Genomic DNA, 20697 nt, shown 5'->3' with positions numbered 1-20697 from the left:
TCCTCCTAGCATTTTGGATGTACTTATTGCATGTACTAAATCTTTTCATGTCTAACCACTGTAATTTGAGAGGAAATAATATATTTTTTATTTAAGGTTATGGGTTGTACTAGTCCAGTTCAAGTGGGGATTTTATATCTGTTTTAAAGCACTAGTGCAAGTTTGGTGTAATGAAATATTAAACAAATTTAAACTTTTAATGTAATTATTGAGCTTGTGCTTGTAAATTCAGAGGATATAGGTGTGGCCAGTTTTAAACTATGTAGGATTTTGGACTGTTTTTTGAAATATATTTTCAAGTAATTGTGATTGAACTGAAATAATTTTCGTTCAATCTGTGGTACAGAATTGTGGAGTGGCATCTGCATCCTCTTTATTTATGCTTTGACTTGTTAGTTTTGAATACTTTTGTAATCAGTTGATAATCAGATCAGAAGAGTGAAGTCATTAAACAAAATGTCTCATAACAGTGTCTCAGAATTAGTGTTAACAGAAATGCTCCGTGTATATTTCATGTAAAACTGTACATTGTTAAATTCTGTCAGTTTTGAGATCTAAATATTTTAGGAAAAAATTAGTCAAAAATACCCTTTTGGCTTCTGCATCTTTCTGAGGGACATTTACCTTGATTGTATTTTCAGAGCATTTGAAAATACAATCCCTATATTTACTATGTTTACCTATGTTTACTTCCCTGTGAAGCTGTTTGGGAAAGTCATCAATGGCAGCGAGGGACACATTGAAAGTTACTTGGCACAAATTTGTATGGAGAAGGAAAAGGAAATAAACATTTTTGGTTTTGTTCCATTCCTAGTTGTTTTCTGATGAAGTAACTATGGTGGGTAAAATTCAGGTGCATGTGAGTTTTGGAGATCACTACACAGCTGACAGGGATAAAAAGAGTTTTTTACCAGTGGTAGCCTTGAACCTTCAGAGGCCTGTGTGTATAAGCTTTATGTTATATGAAGCTGCATTCTAACTGCCTAAAGGTGTATCAAGTGCATATATAAGTCTTTTCACTTCAAGATCTGTTTTTTTTACTGGGTACTTCATGCCTCTTTTTAAAACAATAGAGAATTGACTTTTTTATTGGTTTTAGCAATTTTCAGTTTTTGGTAATCAGTAGCATCACTGACTTTCTGTGTCTGAGTTTGAATGTACAGAAGTGATGTTCCATCTTAAAACCAGTCTAGTTGAAATGATAATAGCAGAAATAATGTAAAGGTTGTAACAGTCTGCAGTTTTCAATAAGCTGAACTTTATGGGTAAATGCATATATTAATGTTACCTGGCAGTTGTTTTCAGTGCTGTTCTGAATGTTTTATTGAAACTTTTAAAAATGCTTCTTTCATTTTCTTTATTATTTTGACCTAGTTTTGTTGCATTGATGGCTCTGTTTAGTGAACTTTTTCCAGCCATTCCACACACTGAGCCATCAGGATAGTGATCCTCTAGTTGCAACGAGTGGCAATGCCTACTCTCTGAAGAGCTGGCTTGTGAATCCTTGTCTGAGGTTCTGGTCTAAATCTCTTGGTCATGCTGGGGTCACCACAGTGTGTTTACCAGGCTGAAGTTGCAAAGTCCTCAGTGTCCAGGTTGCCTAGTGCTTCTCTGTTAGAATTCAGTGTGCCAGACCCATGGCACCTCTGTCTTTCATGAATGGAATTCAAAAAGACACTTAGATTTCCATAAATAAATTAGGAATTCAGTGGCTTCTTCCGGCTAATCAGGGCAGGCTGATAAACCTTGCTAGCTGTTTAATAAATGAATTGTGACTGATTACCTATTAATATGGACGCCTCAGGAATTCACCCTGGGGGAAGCAGAGCAGTGAAATAGAGAGGGGCATGGCCCCCTGGGAAATCAGGGCTTCATGTTTGCAGCTTAAATATCTCTGTGAAGTATCAATAAGGAGGTAATTGAATTTTGAACACAAACATGAGCGCCGGATGGATGAAGGAGAGGGGGGCCCTGATCATCTCTTCATGCCCCTTCATACTCCCCTCCCCTTCCCCTTAGAGACCACTCTAGTGAAGATAGATGCTAAATCCATTAAATAAAGATTAGACTGTGTCGTGGTAGAAAATGGCAGCTTAGCTAGATCCCTGGGCAAATTGGGACCTTTAGCAATACAGAAAATTAAAATATACATTTTTAACAAGTGTGCTGTCGACACAGTAATAATGACTCTGTGGCTTGTGGGGTTTGCTCACCTTTCAGATCTCCTTTTGTTTGGTTATATCACTTGCTCTTGTTTTGAAATCAGCCTGCTTGGTCTCTCTGAAGCAGAGAAGACTTAGGGGAAGGAAGGTTATTTTCCCACCTTGCTTTCTGTCTTTGGCACTTTTTATTGGCTCTTATGCTTGTAATAGTATAGAAGATCAGTACTCTTGTATTTGATTATGGAAATAATTAACTTTGGCTCCAACATGCTCAGCTACATGTTCTGAAAGATAGTTGGAAATAGTCTAGAGGAAGCATGGAGATGTAAATGTGATCAAAATTTTTAAAAATGGTTTTTATTTTCTAAGCACATGGCTTTGTTTTTTATTTACTCCAGATCAATTTTTCTGAATTCTACTCTTACGGAAAAGATTATTATAGGGGTGTGCATTGTAAAAGGTCAATATTCTTTTTTGTCACACAGTGAATTGTAGAAACACAGCTGAAGTGGCATTTAAAGGGTGATTGTCTTTCTGTATAAAACTGTGCTAGACGTAGACGACAACCAGGCCTTCTTCACAACCTCATGTGCTCTATCGTCTGTTGCAGAAAGTCAACAGATCCTCTTGGGTTTTGCAGGCAGAACATCCTCTGCCCATACAAGTAGAGGACCAACTGCCATACTGGAGAAACTACTCCTGTTTTTCCAAGTAAGATGATCCTTCCACAGAACAAAATCCAAAATTGTTTCTGTTTAATGGCTTGGAACAAGAAATGAGCCTAAACCAATATGTTTCTAGAGATAATTGCTGTTTCTTCCATCTAGAATTTTTTTCCTTTACTCTAGATAGTTTTGAGAATGGAAAGAGAAAAGAAGGGATTTACGCTTTGCTGAATTACAGTGGACTGAGACAACAGTAACACGCAGACTTCTGACTGTTCTTCTACAACATCTCTGATAAAAACCACTTCTTTTTTTTCAGACTCCTCTCAAATATTATCAGCTGTGCCCAGAAAACCCTTGATGCTGCATCCCCGGCTTTAACTGCTAAGAAGTGAACCCAGCACCTTAAATTTTTTTTCTAAGAAGAAGAAAAGTAGATATTATTAAGTATTAAGAAAGAATTAAGATATGTGGGTGATTCTGGAGATGGTAGTGAGCATACTGGAAATGTTTTAGCTTCCATGAACTTAGAGCTGCATTCAGACATGGTTTTCTGTTTGTTTTCCACACTATCATCTGCTTCCACATCCTAGCAGTTTACTCACTTGTCTTTTGTGAGAGGATTTTTGCATTGGGAATATCTGAATTCTCTCATCCAGCCATACTTCTAGGAAGAAAAAATTTTCTAAACTGGCTTGGCCTCAAGGATTCTCTTTCATGGTGTTCACACCAAATTGAAAATGACCAGGTACCACCCTTTAGCTCCATTGCAGTAATTGATTGTGTATGTGCTGTAGATGGTTTCAATTGAAGAAGCCAGGTCTCAAGCCTCCCTTGGTAAAGGGAGATTACACCACTGGGTTTGACTTTGGCCAAGCATGTTGATCATGGGCTTCTTCCTTGGGACTTCCTGGCCTTTGTTCGCCTCACAAGGGGACATTTCCTTTCCTGAACTCCACCCCTCTCTCTCCACTTCTCAGTCTGCTATTTATAACTTGTCCAGTTTCCTTTAACCTTAGCTGACCCCTTTCGAAGAAGTCACCTGTACCTTGACAGCCTGTGTCTTCTTTTTTCTTATGCTACTGGCATCCTTAGCCGTACTGTATTACTATATCACCTGTCCGTCTGCCTATTTTGGAGATCTTTCTGCTCTCTTCTTCCTGCATGGACACTTAGATTGATTTTTTTAGCTCAGGAGTGTTCCTTTGTATATCCCAAACTTAAAAGGAGACTCTTGCTAATTTGTTCTGTAGCTGCTTCTGAAGACAGGCATGTGCCCGAAACCTCACAAGCTTATGGCTTTCCACATATTAAGGCACTTAGTGATGCAACATTTTAATTAAATTAACCAGAATTTGTAAATTGTAGATAGACAGATTTTCCAGATCATCTCAATATGAGCTTTTAGAGTGATCAACACTCTGCTGGTGTTTAATCCATCAGACTGCCATATGGAGTGTTGAAGAGTAGAATATCTGTTTATTAACAATTGTTTTTTCATGGCAGCAAGTACAATTTTTGTATTTGAGGACCAAGGAGTGCAATCTGTTCCTTCATCTCTTACATGAGTTATATCAAACTCATTCCAGAGTTCATTTCATGCCAATCCCTCTTTTTTTACTGAATTTAGGTGATCCAATAGGCTGGCTAAATGGCATGACAGAGCGCAAGAGGGTCATTCTACCAGAGTCTTCAGAAGTTCTTTGGTAACACTGTCACAAGGGGAATGTGCTTGGATGTCCTTTGTGAGAAATTGCAGATATCCATAGTGTTGGTGATTTCTGTGAACAGTTGAGACACGTTTAATGAAGCTTTGCAATTTGATTGACTATAATGTAAGTTAAACTTCACAAAAGTCAGAAAGTTGTTCAAGATCAAACCAACATTTTATTCGCTTGGAACTAATTAATACCTGTTCTCAAATCCTGAGATATCTTGTGTTGGACTTCTTTTGGAATAGAATTTACCTCTTTAGAGTGGTTGTCTCTTCCATTTTATTGTGAAATAAAAGTCTGTTTCTACTTGTTTAGCTGAGTGAATGCTTTCCACTCGTGGTCTTTCCAATGGGAAAAATACCCTTCAGGCAAGAGGAAAAAACCTTCTTGTGTTGTGACTTTTTCATGGCTCTCTTTAGAAAGAAGTGTTATTAGCCCTTCTAGAATGGGAGATTAGATTAGTGCAGTGCAGGAATATGTTTTGCAGCACAGGTATCAGGCTTTTCTCATCAAATCTATTTTAAGATATTTTTCACTGTCAGAACCCCCTGAATTCTCACCTGGAGTAAAAATGCAGTAGTTTTTACACTTTCAGTCATAAATTCAATATTCATAAATATTGGCTTATTTGCTTTCCTGGATGCATTAACAGAGTGGGGATTAAGACAACTTCAAATTTGATCTTTGTTTAGGTAAGATACAAAGAGGAGGGAACTGTTGGTATGAGTTGATGGTGATAGATGGAAAACAGCAGGGGTTTGCCATTATTAGAGTTGTCTTTCTTATCCAGCAGATGGCATTGAAAATGTACCTGCTGCTCTCTCTTCTTGCGAAGCACTGCCTTAAATGAAATCAAAAATCCTGCAGGCTGGACTCTTCCCTTTGGTACATAGCTGTGGACCACTTCCTAACCAGGATTTTGAATGCCCCCTGCCTACTGGATAAAAAAAAGACCTGCTGCTGGATTTCCAGAGAGGGCACAAGTTCTTCAAGCCAGTAGCAACATCTGTCCCAGCGAAGGGCATGTCTTAGGCAGGTGACAGTTGGAGTTTATAGGCCCTTTGCATGTGTGCCAATGAGAGGAGGAGAAATGGTGAATGTTGATATTTTTAGACTGGATATTACTTAGCTTCCAATTAAATGATGAGGAAAGTGGGATGTAGATGTATTGTAATTATTCAAATTGTATGTGGTTATGGCAGTGAAACTGGGAAGTGAAAACTCTGTACTATGAATGAAGAGAAAGTCAGTTCTCTAACACTTTATTTTTATTTCCTCCCTTTTCAGTATTCTTTTATCTTTATTCTCTTTTCAGTAAATAATTCTGATAATACAATTTCTGTGCAAGCACTACCATGCTCATGCAAGGTAGTGTTTTATTACTTCTAAGAAGCCAGGTAATTTGAAAAACATTACAAAATTTATGTACATGAAACACAACTATCTTGTAGAGTTAGTGTGAATGCGTGTGTCAGAACTATGTAGCGTGGCTTTGTCTGTCTCATATAATCTGTATATTGTTCTATATTGTGACTGTAAGTTAAAAACATACGTATTTCAGAGTATTTAGAGTGCACTGGGAGCTATTGAACATTGCTACCTTTCTAGAACCTGTGGTATTAAAAATGCTTCCTAGCAGCCCCTCCATTTCCCTTATATCTGAGGGGCTTCAGTACTTGTTGAAACTGGAGCTTTTTACCCCTCCAGCACCAAACAGATTGTCTGTGATCCCTCTTTCAATGTTTGTGAGCACTGCTGCTGTTCTGTTGCTCATTTAACCTTGTGACCAAGTATAATGTTTGACTCTCCGGTAAGTCTGGGCATCCAAGACATAACCTAAATCTTCATCCATCTTTTGATATAACATCTTTGGAGTAAAACCTTTCCTATCTATCTACACAACACTTAGCCAAATTCTTATAATATAGCTTTTCTAGAATATTTTACTCTGATCTTAACCAATCCCGTTCCACTCACAAAGATGAGCTCATTATTTTGACTGCGATCAAGATCTCCATACATTTCTACACACACTTCAGTATTGTATCAGACCACCTCTCCACTTCTCTTTCTCATGTTTTTTTTCTTTATGGTTCTGATGTTCTGTATGTTGTAGGTTTTTACACGACTCTTGTGTTTCTGAATGAAAAGCTTGCTGTTGGGCAGAATTTTTATGACAAATCTGTCTAAACTAGCTGGAGAATTTACTCAGAGTAATTGGGGTTTGTGCTCAGTTGAAGAATGTGGCAGCATTTAATTGTGTTTTGCATGTGTCCCTCAAACCTCTTGAGCTCCTGGGATTGTCCAGAACAGCCAGGTCCAGAATAGCCAGGTCCCCAGCATGGTGAAACTGAGCAGATTGTTCTACTCCTGTGTATCTTCTGGCTTGAGTGAGTCTCGAGGTCGCAACAAATTATTATGCTATCTCCCAGCTTTTCTGCTTGAATTTAATAATTGTTTATGCTTTACAACCTATGTTTTTGCATAAGATCTAATAATCTTTCCCCAGGAAGGAAATAAGTCTCATTCTCTATTTTGTAACTTTGGATACTCTGTCACTTCAGGCAGTCTTTTGGTAGGAATAATTTTGAGATAGTGCAAAATACACCATTCACTTTTAGAGAGCTGCTTATAAATCAAGAGTTTTCTTCATGAAAATGTGGGAGGAAAAAAGAAGATCTCTGATTTTGAAAGGTAGCACAGTTGTTATTTTACGTCCCTGCAACTGAGAAGATAAATTGAAAATTCCTATTGACTCCCAAACCTGAAAAGAATGAGTGGGGAGGAAATCAGAAAACAATTAATGGAAGCTAGTCAGATTAAAATTAGAAAAAAGAAATGCTTTTTACATAGTGAATAATTTGATGTGGAACTTTCTGCCACACTGGGGTTATTTTTTTTTTTTTTAAGACAAAGTACTTAGCAGCAATTGGAAAAGAATCAGGCTATTAAACGGATGATGAGAACATTTTTAGTTAGAGCAGTATAAAATCTAAAATTAAGTAGGAAATATCAGCTGCTTCAGGATATAAAACAAACACTTAAGAAGAGGAGGAATCTTTCAGTAGTAATTATTCCATATGTCTTCATAATGTGGCTCCCTAATTTATCTTTGCCTGTGATGCTTCTGATCTTGGGTGCAGCCAGACAGGATACCTGACTGGGTAGATTACTGATTTGCCCTGCTCTGTCAATTCCTGTGCATTTACAGTTTTTATGACTACAGAGCAGACAGATTCTTGTTTAATAGGAAATAACATTTCTACAATCTTTTAGCAACTAGTCATGGATCCTATGTATATATAGGATCTTATATACAAATTTCTAGTTAGTGATATAGAATGTAAATTCTGCACGTGCTCTGAGTTACATCTCTAGAGAGATCATCATTATTAAAGCTTTTTGAGGGTGTCCCCAGTGGCAGCTCCATAGAGCAGGTGGCCTGCATGGCACAAGCACACAGCGAGTCAGGAGCCTGTGTGCTATCAGACCATATAATCTAAAAATCACTCAGCCTGTTTCAGTCTCCTGGGGAATTGGTGACGATGACACAGGACTCTTATGCTAAAAACTAATTGTTAACCTGCAGAGGACGTCATTCAACACAAATCCCTACAGAAAAGGGCTGGGTGATGGATGTTTCTGGGTAGCAGACCAAGCTCTCATTTGGTTTTCAACAAATAGGTCTCTGGGTTGCCTCAATATTTCCATGTCTAGTACCTGGCTTACTTGAAAATAGAGAGCACATTAATTTAAAAAATAAAAAAAAAGCTTACCATTTATTTTTACTCACATGCACATATGAAACTGAAAGGAGCAAACAGGTCCTCCCTGTCTTAGGGCATAAAATGCCCTCACTCTTGACTATGGTTCTTGGGTTTCCTGGAACATTAAGTGAAACAGTGGTAGGTGGAAGGTTAAAGGCAAGGAAACAGTGTTGGAAATACACTGGAAATAACAGCAAGTAAGTAGCGTATGGGAAAGGAATGTGGGATTGCATATACATCTGTTGATTGAAACCTGGCCAGTAGATCCAGGGAAGTGATGCCTCCTTATCTGCAATGCCACATCCAGTGTGTCCTCCATGCCCCAGCATGAAGAAGACATTAAACTGGAGTGAGTTCAGTGGAGGGCCACCAAGATGATCAGGGGCTGGAGCACTTGCCCTGTGAACAGAGGCTGAGGGAATGGGGTTTGTTCAGCATGGAGAAGAGGTGACCTCACAGGGACCTGATAGCTGCCTGTTAGAACCTGCAGGGAGGTTATTTGAGAAGATGGAGTCAGGCTGTGCACGGTGGGAGGACAAGAGACAATAATCATAAATTGAAGCAAGAAGGTTTCTGACTGGAATCAAGACAAAAGTTCTCTGGCATGGAACATTCAAGTAGTGGAAGGATTGCCAAGAGAGGTTGTGCTATCTCCATCCATGGATGTTTTTATGACTTGTCTAGATAAAGCCCTGAGCAGCCTGTTTATTCTGAGCAGAACATTAACTGGAGACCTGCCAAGGTTCTATCAAATCAGAATGAATCTCTGATTCTGTACAATTTTGCTCAGATGATACTCTACTGTATACCTTATTTGATCTGTTGTCTTCTGGTAGATTAAATTTGCCTCACTAACCACTTTTTCCTTGTATCCTTCTTTTACTTATACCTCTTCTACTCTGCTATGCCTTGCTAACTCTATATACATGTGATTGTTCCATTGTCTCTGGATCATGGAATCTTCAGAGTTCTCCTGACTTCCAAAATTGCTTCAGTGCCTCTCAACCCTCAGTGCAGTCTTCGAAGTCACCTATCTGTGGAGAGTCTTCATGGCCATCACCACCTTCTGCTTTACTTTCTGAGCTGTCTTGTGGATGGTTTGCCATCTGCTTTGCTGCAGTGCCTCTGTTCTTTCTTCTAGTAATGGATGAAGAACATTTCTCATTAAAAGATAGCAGTGTCATTGCATTCAGCTTTCATAAGAGAAGTAACTTATGGTAGAGGTGGCCTCAGACCAGTGGAATGCATGAATTGTGAATAAACATGAAGGGATTTTTGGAAGCAAAAGAGTACTAAAGCTTATTGGGCTGCTCTCAGTAGATCTGGAGGGAAAAAGAATGAGTTTTTTTTTGTTTAGGTTTTGTTTCTGGGTTTCAAAAAACTGGAGTTTCTTCTGGCCTCTACTCTCAGGAGGTATCTTCAGACTCCAATACCCTCCGTATTTCTTGTATTCTTAATATTTTCTTCAAAACTCACTGGTACTAGAAGTGTGAGGGTGTTTATGAAAAATGTTCTCACATTTCCTTGTGTATTTTTGGGTGCATCTTTTACATCTGCTTTTACAGCTGAGTCTTGCCTAGTTAACTGCCTTTAAGCTCATTAACAGCTAAACTGTAATAATTGTAGCAGAACCTACATTGTTTATATTTTAATACCCATTCCAAATAGCCTTGAGTGGTATTACAATTTTGTTGTCAAGTAGGTCAGATTAACACTAGTCATAGATTCTCTGAGTAACAACAGTTTTTCCCTATTCATTCAAACTTGACTCTAGTAGCATTTGGATGCTGTAAAAAGTGTAACATATCTTAATCAGTGCATTTCCTCAGATGTCTTGTGAACAACTTGGAGTGGGTAAAGATGGTTTTGAATTTCCTGAATCCTTTTCTGGTCTCTCAGATACTCCTCAGCTCAGGGTATTGTTGCCCAAAGAGTATTGTGGTGGGCAGAACACATGAAACTAATCAAGTAATAACTTAAAATACTGGAATAAAGCCAGAAGTGAATATACTGGGAAGGATGAGGATAGGGTAAGGGTAGTTGTTATATAAAGTATCTTTAATTAATGCAGCAGAAAGAACGAAATTATGAAGGCAGTTTTGAAGGTTTTCTTCTGCAGCCCACAAACTGCATATTGCTGCTCTTCCATAATTCTGTCTTAACTCAGCCTGAGACTTTGACCTTGGAACACTGAGATTTCAGTCTTTTGCATAATTTTCAATCATTTGGCCATACAGACTTTTTCCTTGGATTTTTGGAAATTATGGAAGTCTTCTATGTAATTTAATGTGCTGTATAATGCTAATTGCAAAAGGAATCTTGGTTTAATTCATGTGTAAATCAAATATTTTTCAGTCAAAACCCATGAATCTTCTTTTCACAGAGACCTTCAATATTGCTAATTCATTGTTGTGTCAAGAGCTGCAGTCATCTAAATCGAAAAATGTTTCAATAAGGAATCTTGGGATTAGAAAACATTTTAAAGATTTAGTCTGCTTTTTAAAGTAAAGACATACTTCTGAACAAATAAATACAGACTACCATATTATGAGCTTCTTTCATCTAGACATCACTTTCTATTAAGTTTGTTGACAGAAGTTAAATTTAAAAATTCAGTTCTTCTTCACAGTTCAAGCCATTAGGTAACCTATTGATGGGGCTAGTTTCTGCCTTTTGGAGGTCAAGGAAGCTGTACTGTTCTTGATCCAGCACTGCAAGCCTCCCTGTAAACAAGCCTTGATGTCTTCTGATTGGATTTGTGTGCCCTGGCTTGCATAACCATACAGCTTGTATCCCAGCATTATTAGCCAAAAGGACTATAGGGACTTACATAATCATTACACGATTATTTTTCAGTAACTGTACTGTAAATATGTAATTCTCTCTGCTCCTAATAACTCTTAATCCCTTTGTTTCTATTGGCTCCTGGGCTCAGATTTGGCCATGGCCTCTATGCCCTGGCCACTGATAAAACTTGAAAAAATTGTTACTTTGAGGGTTACCTGCTTTGCTCCCAGCAGTAAATATGTGCTCCCCAGAGCAGGCAGGGGCAGTGCATCCTGGTGCACTGTGCTGGGGGGGCATGGGCAGCACTTCTGCCCCCGTGCCTTCTGAGAAATATCCATTCACCTCCAGAAACCTTTCATGCCTGGCTGTGTAGGCGTGTTCAGTGCAGACCTCTTGGTGAGCTTCTTCAAGTGTTTTATGCTCGAGAATTCATGAGCAAACAGTTTTGATCTCATTTCTCCAGGCTGTTTGATAAAGAAGATTCTTCCTTGGGCTACTGTGATGAGAAAAACCTAAATTATCAAGAGCTCTTGATCCACTGCAGGTGCTGGAAGCCAGGAAGAGATTATTTTCCATTTGGTACAAGCAAGTAGAAAAAAGGCCTTTTCAAGTGCTTTTTGCTATTTTGCCTCTTGGCTGTGACACCTGTGGGATTTGGTGGTCAGAGCTCTTTCAAGCTGTAGCTCTTCCAGTGATAACATATGCTAGTAAAGTACCTTTCATGTATATTTGAAAATATCCTGGAATTTGATGGAAATTAATGGAATTTAATGGAAAATTGCCTTTTTTACTGCTTTTGATATTAGGACTATAACTCTTCTTTTTTTTTTTATTTCAGCCTTACAAAATATTTGAACATAATTTTTCTGTGTTTAATTAGCTCCATGAGTCAGGGCCTGGTCTTAGGTCTTGACATTTTTGGTATGTGAAATTTTCTTGTGTATTTGACCTTGGCTTTATTCCAGAATAAATATTTTAAGGTACTATTTGTGTGTAGGTTTTTTTTGTCTTTGGTCTGAGATTAGGGGGCAGACATAAGGAGCACTGAGAGAAGTGAACTGTATAAACCACAATTAGAATTGCAGTGCACAGGTGTCTGTAGATCTTACACAATTGCCAAGCTATTTGTTTCTCAAATGAGAGGGGCTTTGGGAGTGCATTTTGGAGAATAAAGGGAGCAGAAGGCCTTCCACTTGCCTGTTAGGGTTGTGGGTTTATTGTTTGGGCTTTTTTGGTTTTCTTTTTTTTCAAATCCTGCTTTAAATTCTTCCAGACTTGATACATTTGATATCTTTACAGAACTAGCATATTGAATGGTTGAAAGTGATCTACTATGGCTGGGGATGCAGTTTATAACTGCCTTCAGATAGGAATCAGCACTGAAGAATAAAAATTTCTCGTGTGATTGCTTTTCTTTGAGCATCAAATTAGGTCTTGTGGTTTAAAAATCTGAATGCCAGCATTGAAAATAAGATGACTTGTAATAATATTAAAAGAGAATTACTTTAGCATCAAGGTTATGGGTGAGTTCTGCTGCAGGCCCTTGAGGATCTTTTTGCGAAGAGAGGCACCTTAAATCTCTATGCTAGTCGTACACAAAATATTATTGCGATGAAAAAATAGTGAAGTGAATAAACAGCAGCTCACAGTACAGGATGGTTGATGTATCAGGAGTCCTAGTGTTCACTGTATTTTGGAATTTAATGCACAATAATTTTTTAGTTCTGTATTTCTGTATGCTCCATTCACTGTGTTGGATCTGTATTCTTGGGATGTGAGGTTCCATTAAAAAATAAATAATAATCACAGCCCCCGCTCCCCCCACATACACTCATTTTCTGTAATATGGTAATGATATCACCGTAGCAGTAATTACGGGTCATCTTCATTTCTTTCATCTCTGCTGGTTCTGATGGCTTCATTCCTTTGACGGAGAAGATTTGGCTCTGGGTGCTGTGATTATTTTGTTAAGCATTATTCGAATAGACAGGAGTGAGAGAAATTAATCAATCCAAATGCAATTAGCATCATGTTTAACCCAGTGATGGACGTCTCAAGGTGAAACAGCCAGGGGAGTTTCAGACATTATTATTCAATCCAGTGGCTCTTATCTAAATTATAATCAAGAGGTTTTTATTGGCTTTGCGGAGAGAAGATGTAACTCTTTCCCTGCTTTGCGGGTCAAAGGGATCAGATCTTTGGCCCTACAGGATATTGGCTGCAGGCAGCTCCCTGCAGACTGTAAGAGTTTACTGTAAAATGGGGGTCACTCAGGACAAAATACCTGCACAGCCTAATACCTGTGGCCTGGAACGTAAGTTTAGTAGCTCCCTGGTCACTGGCAGGGTCGTCTTTGCCCTTTGCTTCGAGCATTTTCATTGACTGACTTTGATCATCTGTATGTGAATGCATGCTGTTTGTAGTTTTGCCATTTGAAGCTCTGTGAACAGCATAGTTTGCAAGTGAATGCAAACAGAATGGTAACTTCCTTGCAAGGTAGGGAAATCTGATTAGGAGAACAAGGTAAATTATTTTGCAGAGAAGGAATCTAATTTTTCTTAGAGTAGATATAATTTTAGTATTTATTGATAGCAACAATAAGATTTTTGAGGAATTATTAATCTGCAGCAGATCTGTTATCATTGTGCTGGATAATCCTGAATGATCTCTGAGATCTCTTATCAGGTATAAGATGAAATGTGACTACTATGTGTGGAGAAAAACAAGGTGGAAAGAGGTCACGTGAGGATTTCATAATTCAGGAAAGCATTAGGTATTTGGTTACAATTCTTAAGGCTCTAGCTAACACTCACTGAACTGTTTGAGTGGTTTAAAACTTTATCAGTCTAACCTATTTACCATTTCTCTGTCAGAGAGGACTGTTCTCACAGCACACTGGGAGAAGCTGTCCATGTGCCTCACTTGCTCTGATCCACAGCCTAGCTTTGTGCAAGCTTTCACCTTCTTTGGCATTTCAGAACAAGCCATGCCAGACTGTGAAGTACAGCTGACAGAAGAGCACATTCTGCTGTCTCATTCACCAAGGCAAGCATGGTGATGTTTTGTACCAAGCAGGTGTTATTATTTAAAAATGCTGCAGCAAGTCTTGACAGAGCTCATCTTTCAGAGCCAGAATTCCAGCACAGTTGCTGACTCCTTTAATATCCATCTTGTGCTGGTTTTGGCTGGGGTAGAGTTAATTTTCTTCACAGTGGCTAGTATGGGGCTGTGTTTTGGATTTGTGCTGAACACAGTGATGATAGTATAGAGGCATTTTTGTTATTGCTGAGCAGGGCTTACACAGAGTGAAGGCTTTTTCTGCTTTCCATACTACTAGGCTGGCAAAGAGGTTTGAGGTACATGGAAGGCTGGGAGGAGACACAGCTGGGACAGGTGATCCAAACTGACCAAGGGGATATTCTATACCACATTACATCATGCTCAGTATATAAGGTGGGAGGGGGAAGGAGGAGGGGTGGGATGATCAGAGTGATGGTGTTTGTCTTCCCAAGTCACCATTATGTGTGATGGGGCCGTGCTCTCCTGGAGATGGCTGAACACCTGCCTGCCATGGGAAGCAGTGAATCAGTTCCTTGTTTTGCTTTGCTTGTGCACATGGCTTTTGCTTTCTCTGTTAAACTGTCTTTATCTCAACCCACAAGTTTCCCAGCTTTTACCATTCTGATTCTCTCCCCATTCTGCTGGTGAGGGAGTTAGTGAATGGCTGCATGGGGCTTGGTTGCTGGCTGGGTTGGGGTGAAAGCACAACAGTCTGTACTGAGGCTGTGACCCCATCTGTAAGATGGGAATTAAACTACTGTATGTTTCAAGAATAATGTAAGGCTTGATAATCTTTGCAAGTGCTTTGATATTGATTACTGAGATGCCATGGTAATGCAAGTTTATTACACCTGGAGGTTTATGCTGATTCTGCCATCTTACCTGAGGAATGTGTTTCAGGAGTGTTAGGTGATTGCAGTGGGCTTCAGTGTCAGTGTAACAGTTCCTGAAGAACAGCTTGGAGTGTCTGCATGTGCCAGTTGTGGCTCCAGTGAAGATGACTGACCTTGTTTTCACTAACCACTGCTCTCCTGAGATGGCAGTTCAGGTCCCTCTGAAACTGGGCTTGGGGTAGCATTCACTGGCAAGTATTTGTCAAAGGCCCACAGTATTCAAGCAGCAGCTCATTTGACACTTATATTAGGAAGTACACAGCAGAGTAATTGGAGCTCTTTCTGTGAAGAAAGGAGAGTGAGATGGTGCCAGGTGGTGATAGGATTTTGGGGGTCTGGTTTGAGATAAATCTGCCTGGACCACTTTCTATCTTTCCAACAGAAGTTCAGATTATGTTGTCTGGGTAATAAAATTTTCTTGGTCTTGTCTGTCATATGCCTCTTCTTTTCTTTGAGAGATCTTCAGTAATAATGTCAATCTTAAATATTTTTGCTGATTTTAAATTGTCTTTTTGCCTTCAACCCTCATCTCCCACCTTTTTTATTTTCCTTCCACATGCAATGTTAGTTGAGCCCAGCTAAAAGATGTGACTGTGCAATTGGCTTTCACAAGTTCAGTCAAGCAAAACTCCCACAGTCACTCGCAGGCAAATTCCTCTAGGCCTTTTTTTGCCCTGCCAACTAAGAATCATTGTGTCTTCTTATCCTAACATTGCACGTCAACACATATAATTTCAAATGCAACAGACATTTGTGATAGAAGGTTAAAAACCAGAGAAGTGTTCTGCTGTCTTTCTGTAATTCATGTTCTTTGCTGTAAAATGGTAATTTCCACTGACAGTGCTTCAGAAATAAAACTTCCTAGTTTTGTTTTCTGTGTAGTTCAAAGACACAGCAGTAGTTTGAGAGTGCATGATTAGTACTTTAAAGGAATCCTTCTATGCTGAAAAACAAGTTCTTTGCTTACCATAAATACAACTGAATCGGAGGAATAACTGATAAGCTAACAAAGTGTAACAGTGCCTAAGATAACCTTTTTGTAGGCAAGAATGTAGCATTCAAAATGTGACACTGCAAGACATTTCAGAGCTAAAAACATTAATTGTATTTCTGGGGTTTATTAGTAGCAAGACCTTTAGATTTCAGCAAGGCTATATTGTCAGGTCAGAGAAGGATCACAGTCAAATTTGTTCTGTAAGTTGTACATCTGGGAGAGAAGTTAAGAAGTGCTTCTTTAGCAAGTGACTTCATTTTAAAGTATCTATAATTTGAAGATACTTGCAAGCTTTGTTTTGAGATTTTTAGATAAGCCCAGAAATTAGTAAGCAGTGAAGGTATAATGTTCGTGATGAATGAGTGATGAATACACTTTGTCACATATATCTTTTACATAGACTTTATCCCCAAGTGTGTTGTGGATATATTTAAGTGTATATTAGGTTTAAAAAGTGTGCATGTATGTGTGTTGCTTAGGGATTCTCCTGGATGAAAGTTGCTTATGTAAGTATAAATCACTGTTTTCCTTGCTGATTTTAAAGCAGTAAATCCTTCCATTATTTCCTGGCTATCCAGACCTTATGACACAGTATGTCCTGTGCTGTCATACGTGTGAGAAGGCTTTTTATGGGGAGCAATCAGGCTGGACCCCAATCTCCAGTGCAGTGTTTTTTTCTAATTAAATTGTCACTGGAAGGAATATCCGGAACAGCAGTTTTCATTTTCAGTCGGGGAAAAAACATTATGAGTCTTTGTCATTTGATTAAAAGTTACTTAACCTTTAAATTGCTACAGATGTAAAGATAGCTCTGAGTTTCCAATGTAATCGCCTCCAAGTTAAAATCAGGAAAATCTTTGTGTAATGAAACCCATATGTCATAGTGAAAGGATGCAAAGCACTGGCAGAGTGGGCTGCTCTAGCAGGAGATTCTGTACCCAATCTTGTTAACCAGGACTGCTTTTGGTAATCCCTCATCTCCTCACTTGTAGGAAATCAATCTGTACTACTGAATCTTTTCAACCAGCAACCACAAAATTTACTGCGGAGAGGCAGCTTGGGGACAATTGTAGTAAAAACTGAGCCTGAGGCAACAAGGCTAAATGTGGGATTGAGGGATTGAAGTTTTAAAGAGGAGATTATATTAAACCTTATTCTGCTCTCCTATCAAGTAGAAATGTCTCCTCCTCCTTTCAACCCCAGCCTTTCCTACCCAGTACCTGTTCTTGAGATCTGCTTGGCAGATCTGCCAGGCAGCAAACGTAATCCTTACAGTATAGCTTTCTCTGGTAATTATAACAGCCTGATACCATTTATCAATACATTTATCTGAGTTTATTCAAGCACCACTTCCATTGTAACCAGTGCTGATATCACCTGTAAGTGTTTTTTTCTGTGGAGTTCAGTGTTTTCCTCCTCCCTAGTAGGTGACGTTAATTTGTATCTAAACTATTGCAATGGTATCCATTGTTGATTTTTCTGTTGTAGTAGATGCACAGCGTAGGCAAGGTTGTAAATTGTGACTTGCCATGCAGATTCATGCTCCTGTTTTGTGCTGCAAAGCCTCTGTAGTGTCTGCTGGTACTATGAAACCTGTGCTCAAGCCCTCTCTTCTCTTGAAGTCCATGGTTTAAACAACCATTGTAAAGAAAAAATCCCTGAGGTTTTCACTATAGTTTTGTCCAACCTTTTAATTAAAAAATCCACCTTTATCTACTATTCAAATGGCTTGTGCTGGTCCCTTGTGTAGTTGCCTAAAACTGGTTTTACCATCTCTCTTAGCCTGCAATTGTATTTGGAATGTGGGTGATGGTTTCTTCATTCACAAGCTCTTCCTTCACTCCAGCAAGCTCCATAAGACCCCAACGGAAATAATATTCTTATTATTAAGAATTCATTTCTCAGAAGCAATACTGAGCAGAGAAATCAGTTTAATATTAGAGCCTTTTACTGTGCAAAATCCATCAAATCATACTCCAGTGCAGATTAAAGAGAAACAAATGTGAAGGAATAGCCAAGATGGTTGAATGCAGTACCATGTAATAAAAATTTGGCCTGTGTTTACCAGGAATACATTGAACTATGGTTCTTGGGCAGACAAGGGAAGCAGCTGAAGCAGGGAAGGCAAGATCGTTAATATTTGTGGAAACTTGCCCTTGGTTTGGCTGTGATTTTTGTGTCAAATGAGGATGTTACTTCCTGGTCATTTTCATACATATACAAAGATGTAAGGTCCTTTTTCTTTTTTTTCTTTTCCCTTAGTTTGGCATCGTATCTTTAAAAATAAAACCCTATTGCAAGCCTGAGTCTGTGAGGAGATGAGGAATACAGAATAGCAGAAGGCTGTCTCCTGCTCCTAATGGGATTTTGTAGCAGCATGTGCGAGTTTGTTTCAGAAGTCAGAAATGAACAGATGTTGGTATAAATTACCTCTGTGTCTGATGTCTTGCAAATTAAAAGCGCGGTTGGCATCACTAAACAATTTCACCAGGTTGGGGGGGGAAGCGGGTGGTGATTATTGTAGCAGGTCGGTAAGAATCTTTAAGCTGCAGCAGAACAGGATAGCAAGGATAAAGGAATGAAGAATAAAATGAGAGGTCTGTGAATTAATCAGAAATGTTAACATCTCCGATGACAAGTGAACAGGCGGGCACGTGCTCTGGAGCAACCTCCAACCTACAGTAATTTCACTGAGCGCACAGAAGGAGTCTGTGCTTTCTGCCTGATTTATGGGGTGCAGCCCTCTTTGGGGGAACAGAATTGTCATGCCTTCGTATATCTCCTGTATGGGACTTGCACTCTGGAAAACTTTCCACTTTATCAACAAAGCTTTGTGCTTTTCTCTGTTGAGTGTTTTAAAACCATGCACTGTTGTTGGAGCAAGGCAGGGAGATGTCAAAGAACTAAGCACTAAGAATCTATTCCAAGCTGAAATTTTAAAAATCTTTCAGTTTTGTAGTCATGTTCTTTGTGCATAAGAACTTAGTTCATGACAAAATACCAAGCCACTCTGCCCTTCTGCAGCACCTGCTATCCCTGTGTCACTTCAACGGCACTTAAAACATAAAAGTTATCTTGGGGCTGGGGAGGCAGAGGTACAAATGAGTACTTCTGTGGTAGTTCATGCTGTGAATCAGAAGCAGGATTGCAGGTGATATAACCCACAGCTGGAGGCATGAGGCAAGTAAATAGTGCAGTGATCTGCTTGAACCTGCAGCCAGTCTGAAGCATGTTCCACTCAGAACAGTGGACTTTGCAACCTATAAGTATCAGTGTGTAACAGACAGGTTATATCTACATACAATTAGTTGTTTTACAGCAATTTTGATGATGACAATAACTTGTGATAAAATTTTGTGTCAACAAATTAGAATGTAATAATTTAAAGGAGAGGCTTTAAGACACAAGTTCTAACTCTTATGTAAACAATGATAAAATGTCTTTATCTGAGTGCACATTGAGGATTTTAAGCTGAACATTTTTATTATATTTTAGTTCTGTGCTGACAGATAATCAATAATGTCAAAAGAAAACCCAACATCAACAACAAACCCACCTCCAGTTTTTATGCTAATTTCAATTTCTGTTGTTTGTCTCAGTAGAGAGGTCAGGAAAATGAATTCCCATCCCCTGCTAGATTGTTGTTGAGGCTAGGTGTGGGAAACATGCATGCTTTCAACATTCCTTTGAATAAAACTCACCATGTTTTGATGTCTGCCAGTCCAGCACAAAGCTTACACCTTTATTGAAAACAAATGAAGAGGCACCAGTGGGAAGATTGTCTTTGTCCAGGCCTCAATGGCAAATGGTGTTGTCTTTGATGCATTGTATTGTTATTGCAAGACAAGGATAGTATTAGGGCTGCTCTGCCAGTTTGTGAGCTTATGAGTTCTCAAATCAGAAATGTCTCATGCAGCAAAGTGGCTGTGTAAACCCTGCTGTAGTACAGCTACCAGAGATTGATGGTACCAAGAGTGAGAGAGAGACACATAAGCCTTGCCTTGCTGTATTAAACACTGAAGGACTGACAATGCAAAGAGAAAGAGAAGACCAAAGCTCTATAAACTTTACTTTATTACACTATCCATAGATGAACTACATTGAAGGAATATAAGCCCCATTATATTACAGCATGCAGGGACTGACGCTGCTGAGAGAGAGAAAATGCTGCCTAATTTCTGTTCAAGACCACAGCATCCAGGGACCAATAATCCTGAAATGGAAAGAGTTCCATAATCTCTGACAGATTATAACATCCAGGAACAATTCTGCTGAGAGAGTGATGGAGATTTGGATTTCACCATTCAGAGATGGATAGTACAGAGAAAAGGAGGTGCTGCAAGAGCATAATGCAGTAGGAATAGAAAGCATAGATTGCATGTAATGAGACAGCCTGTGGGAATTATTGCTGAGTTTAGAAGATTCCAGACCCTGCCTGCATTTATAGGATGTCAGGAATTCAAGATGTAATGCAGTTTTATTTATTTTCCACTCAAATAGATAAATAAAATAATTCTCGGTTTTGATACAAGCACAAACCTAATGAATTTCTTATCGTATGGTTAGAATATGTTACACAATTGTAAAAATTATGCAATTGTTTGAGTTTCTTGGCTTTAAAAAAAATACTGATTTCTTTTTTCTTTTTATGATT

The 20697-nt window shown here is 38.9% G+C and overlaps 1 protein-coding gene across 4 annotated transcripts in view; it reads left to right on the top strand.

The window, feature by feature from the left end:
• LIN52 (lin-52 DREAM MuvB core complex component) overlaps positions 1-20697 on the top strand; it is a 40204-nt gene that overhangs the window by 17970 nt on the left and 1537 nt on the right. The window contains exon 6 of one of the 4 annotated variants that reach the window (XM_085061813.1): positions 18306-20682. The exons of 1 other annotated variant lie outside the window; for it this stretch is intronic. In XM_085061813.1, coding sequence (XP_084917939.1) covers positions 18306-18349 — 44 coding nt within the window. In that variant the 3' untranslated portion in view covers positions 18350-20682. 2 more of the 4 variants (XM_085061810.1, XM_085061816.1) reach the window with 2 other exon arrangements.

The sequence above is a fragment of the Lichenostomus cassidix genome, chromosome 5 (genome assembly GCF_008360975.1).
Source record: "Lichenostomus cassidix isolate B80296 chromosome 5, HeHo_3.0, whole genome shotgun sequence".
NCBI lineage: Eukaryota > Metazoa > Chordata > Aves > Passeriformes > Meliphagidae > Lichenostomus > Lichenostomus cassidix.
The sequence above is the reverse complement of the archived record's forward strand: the minus strand, read 5'-3'. Positions and strand labels throughout refer to the sequence as shown.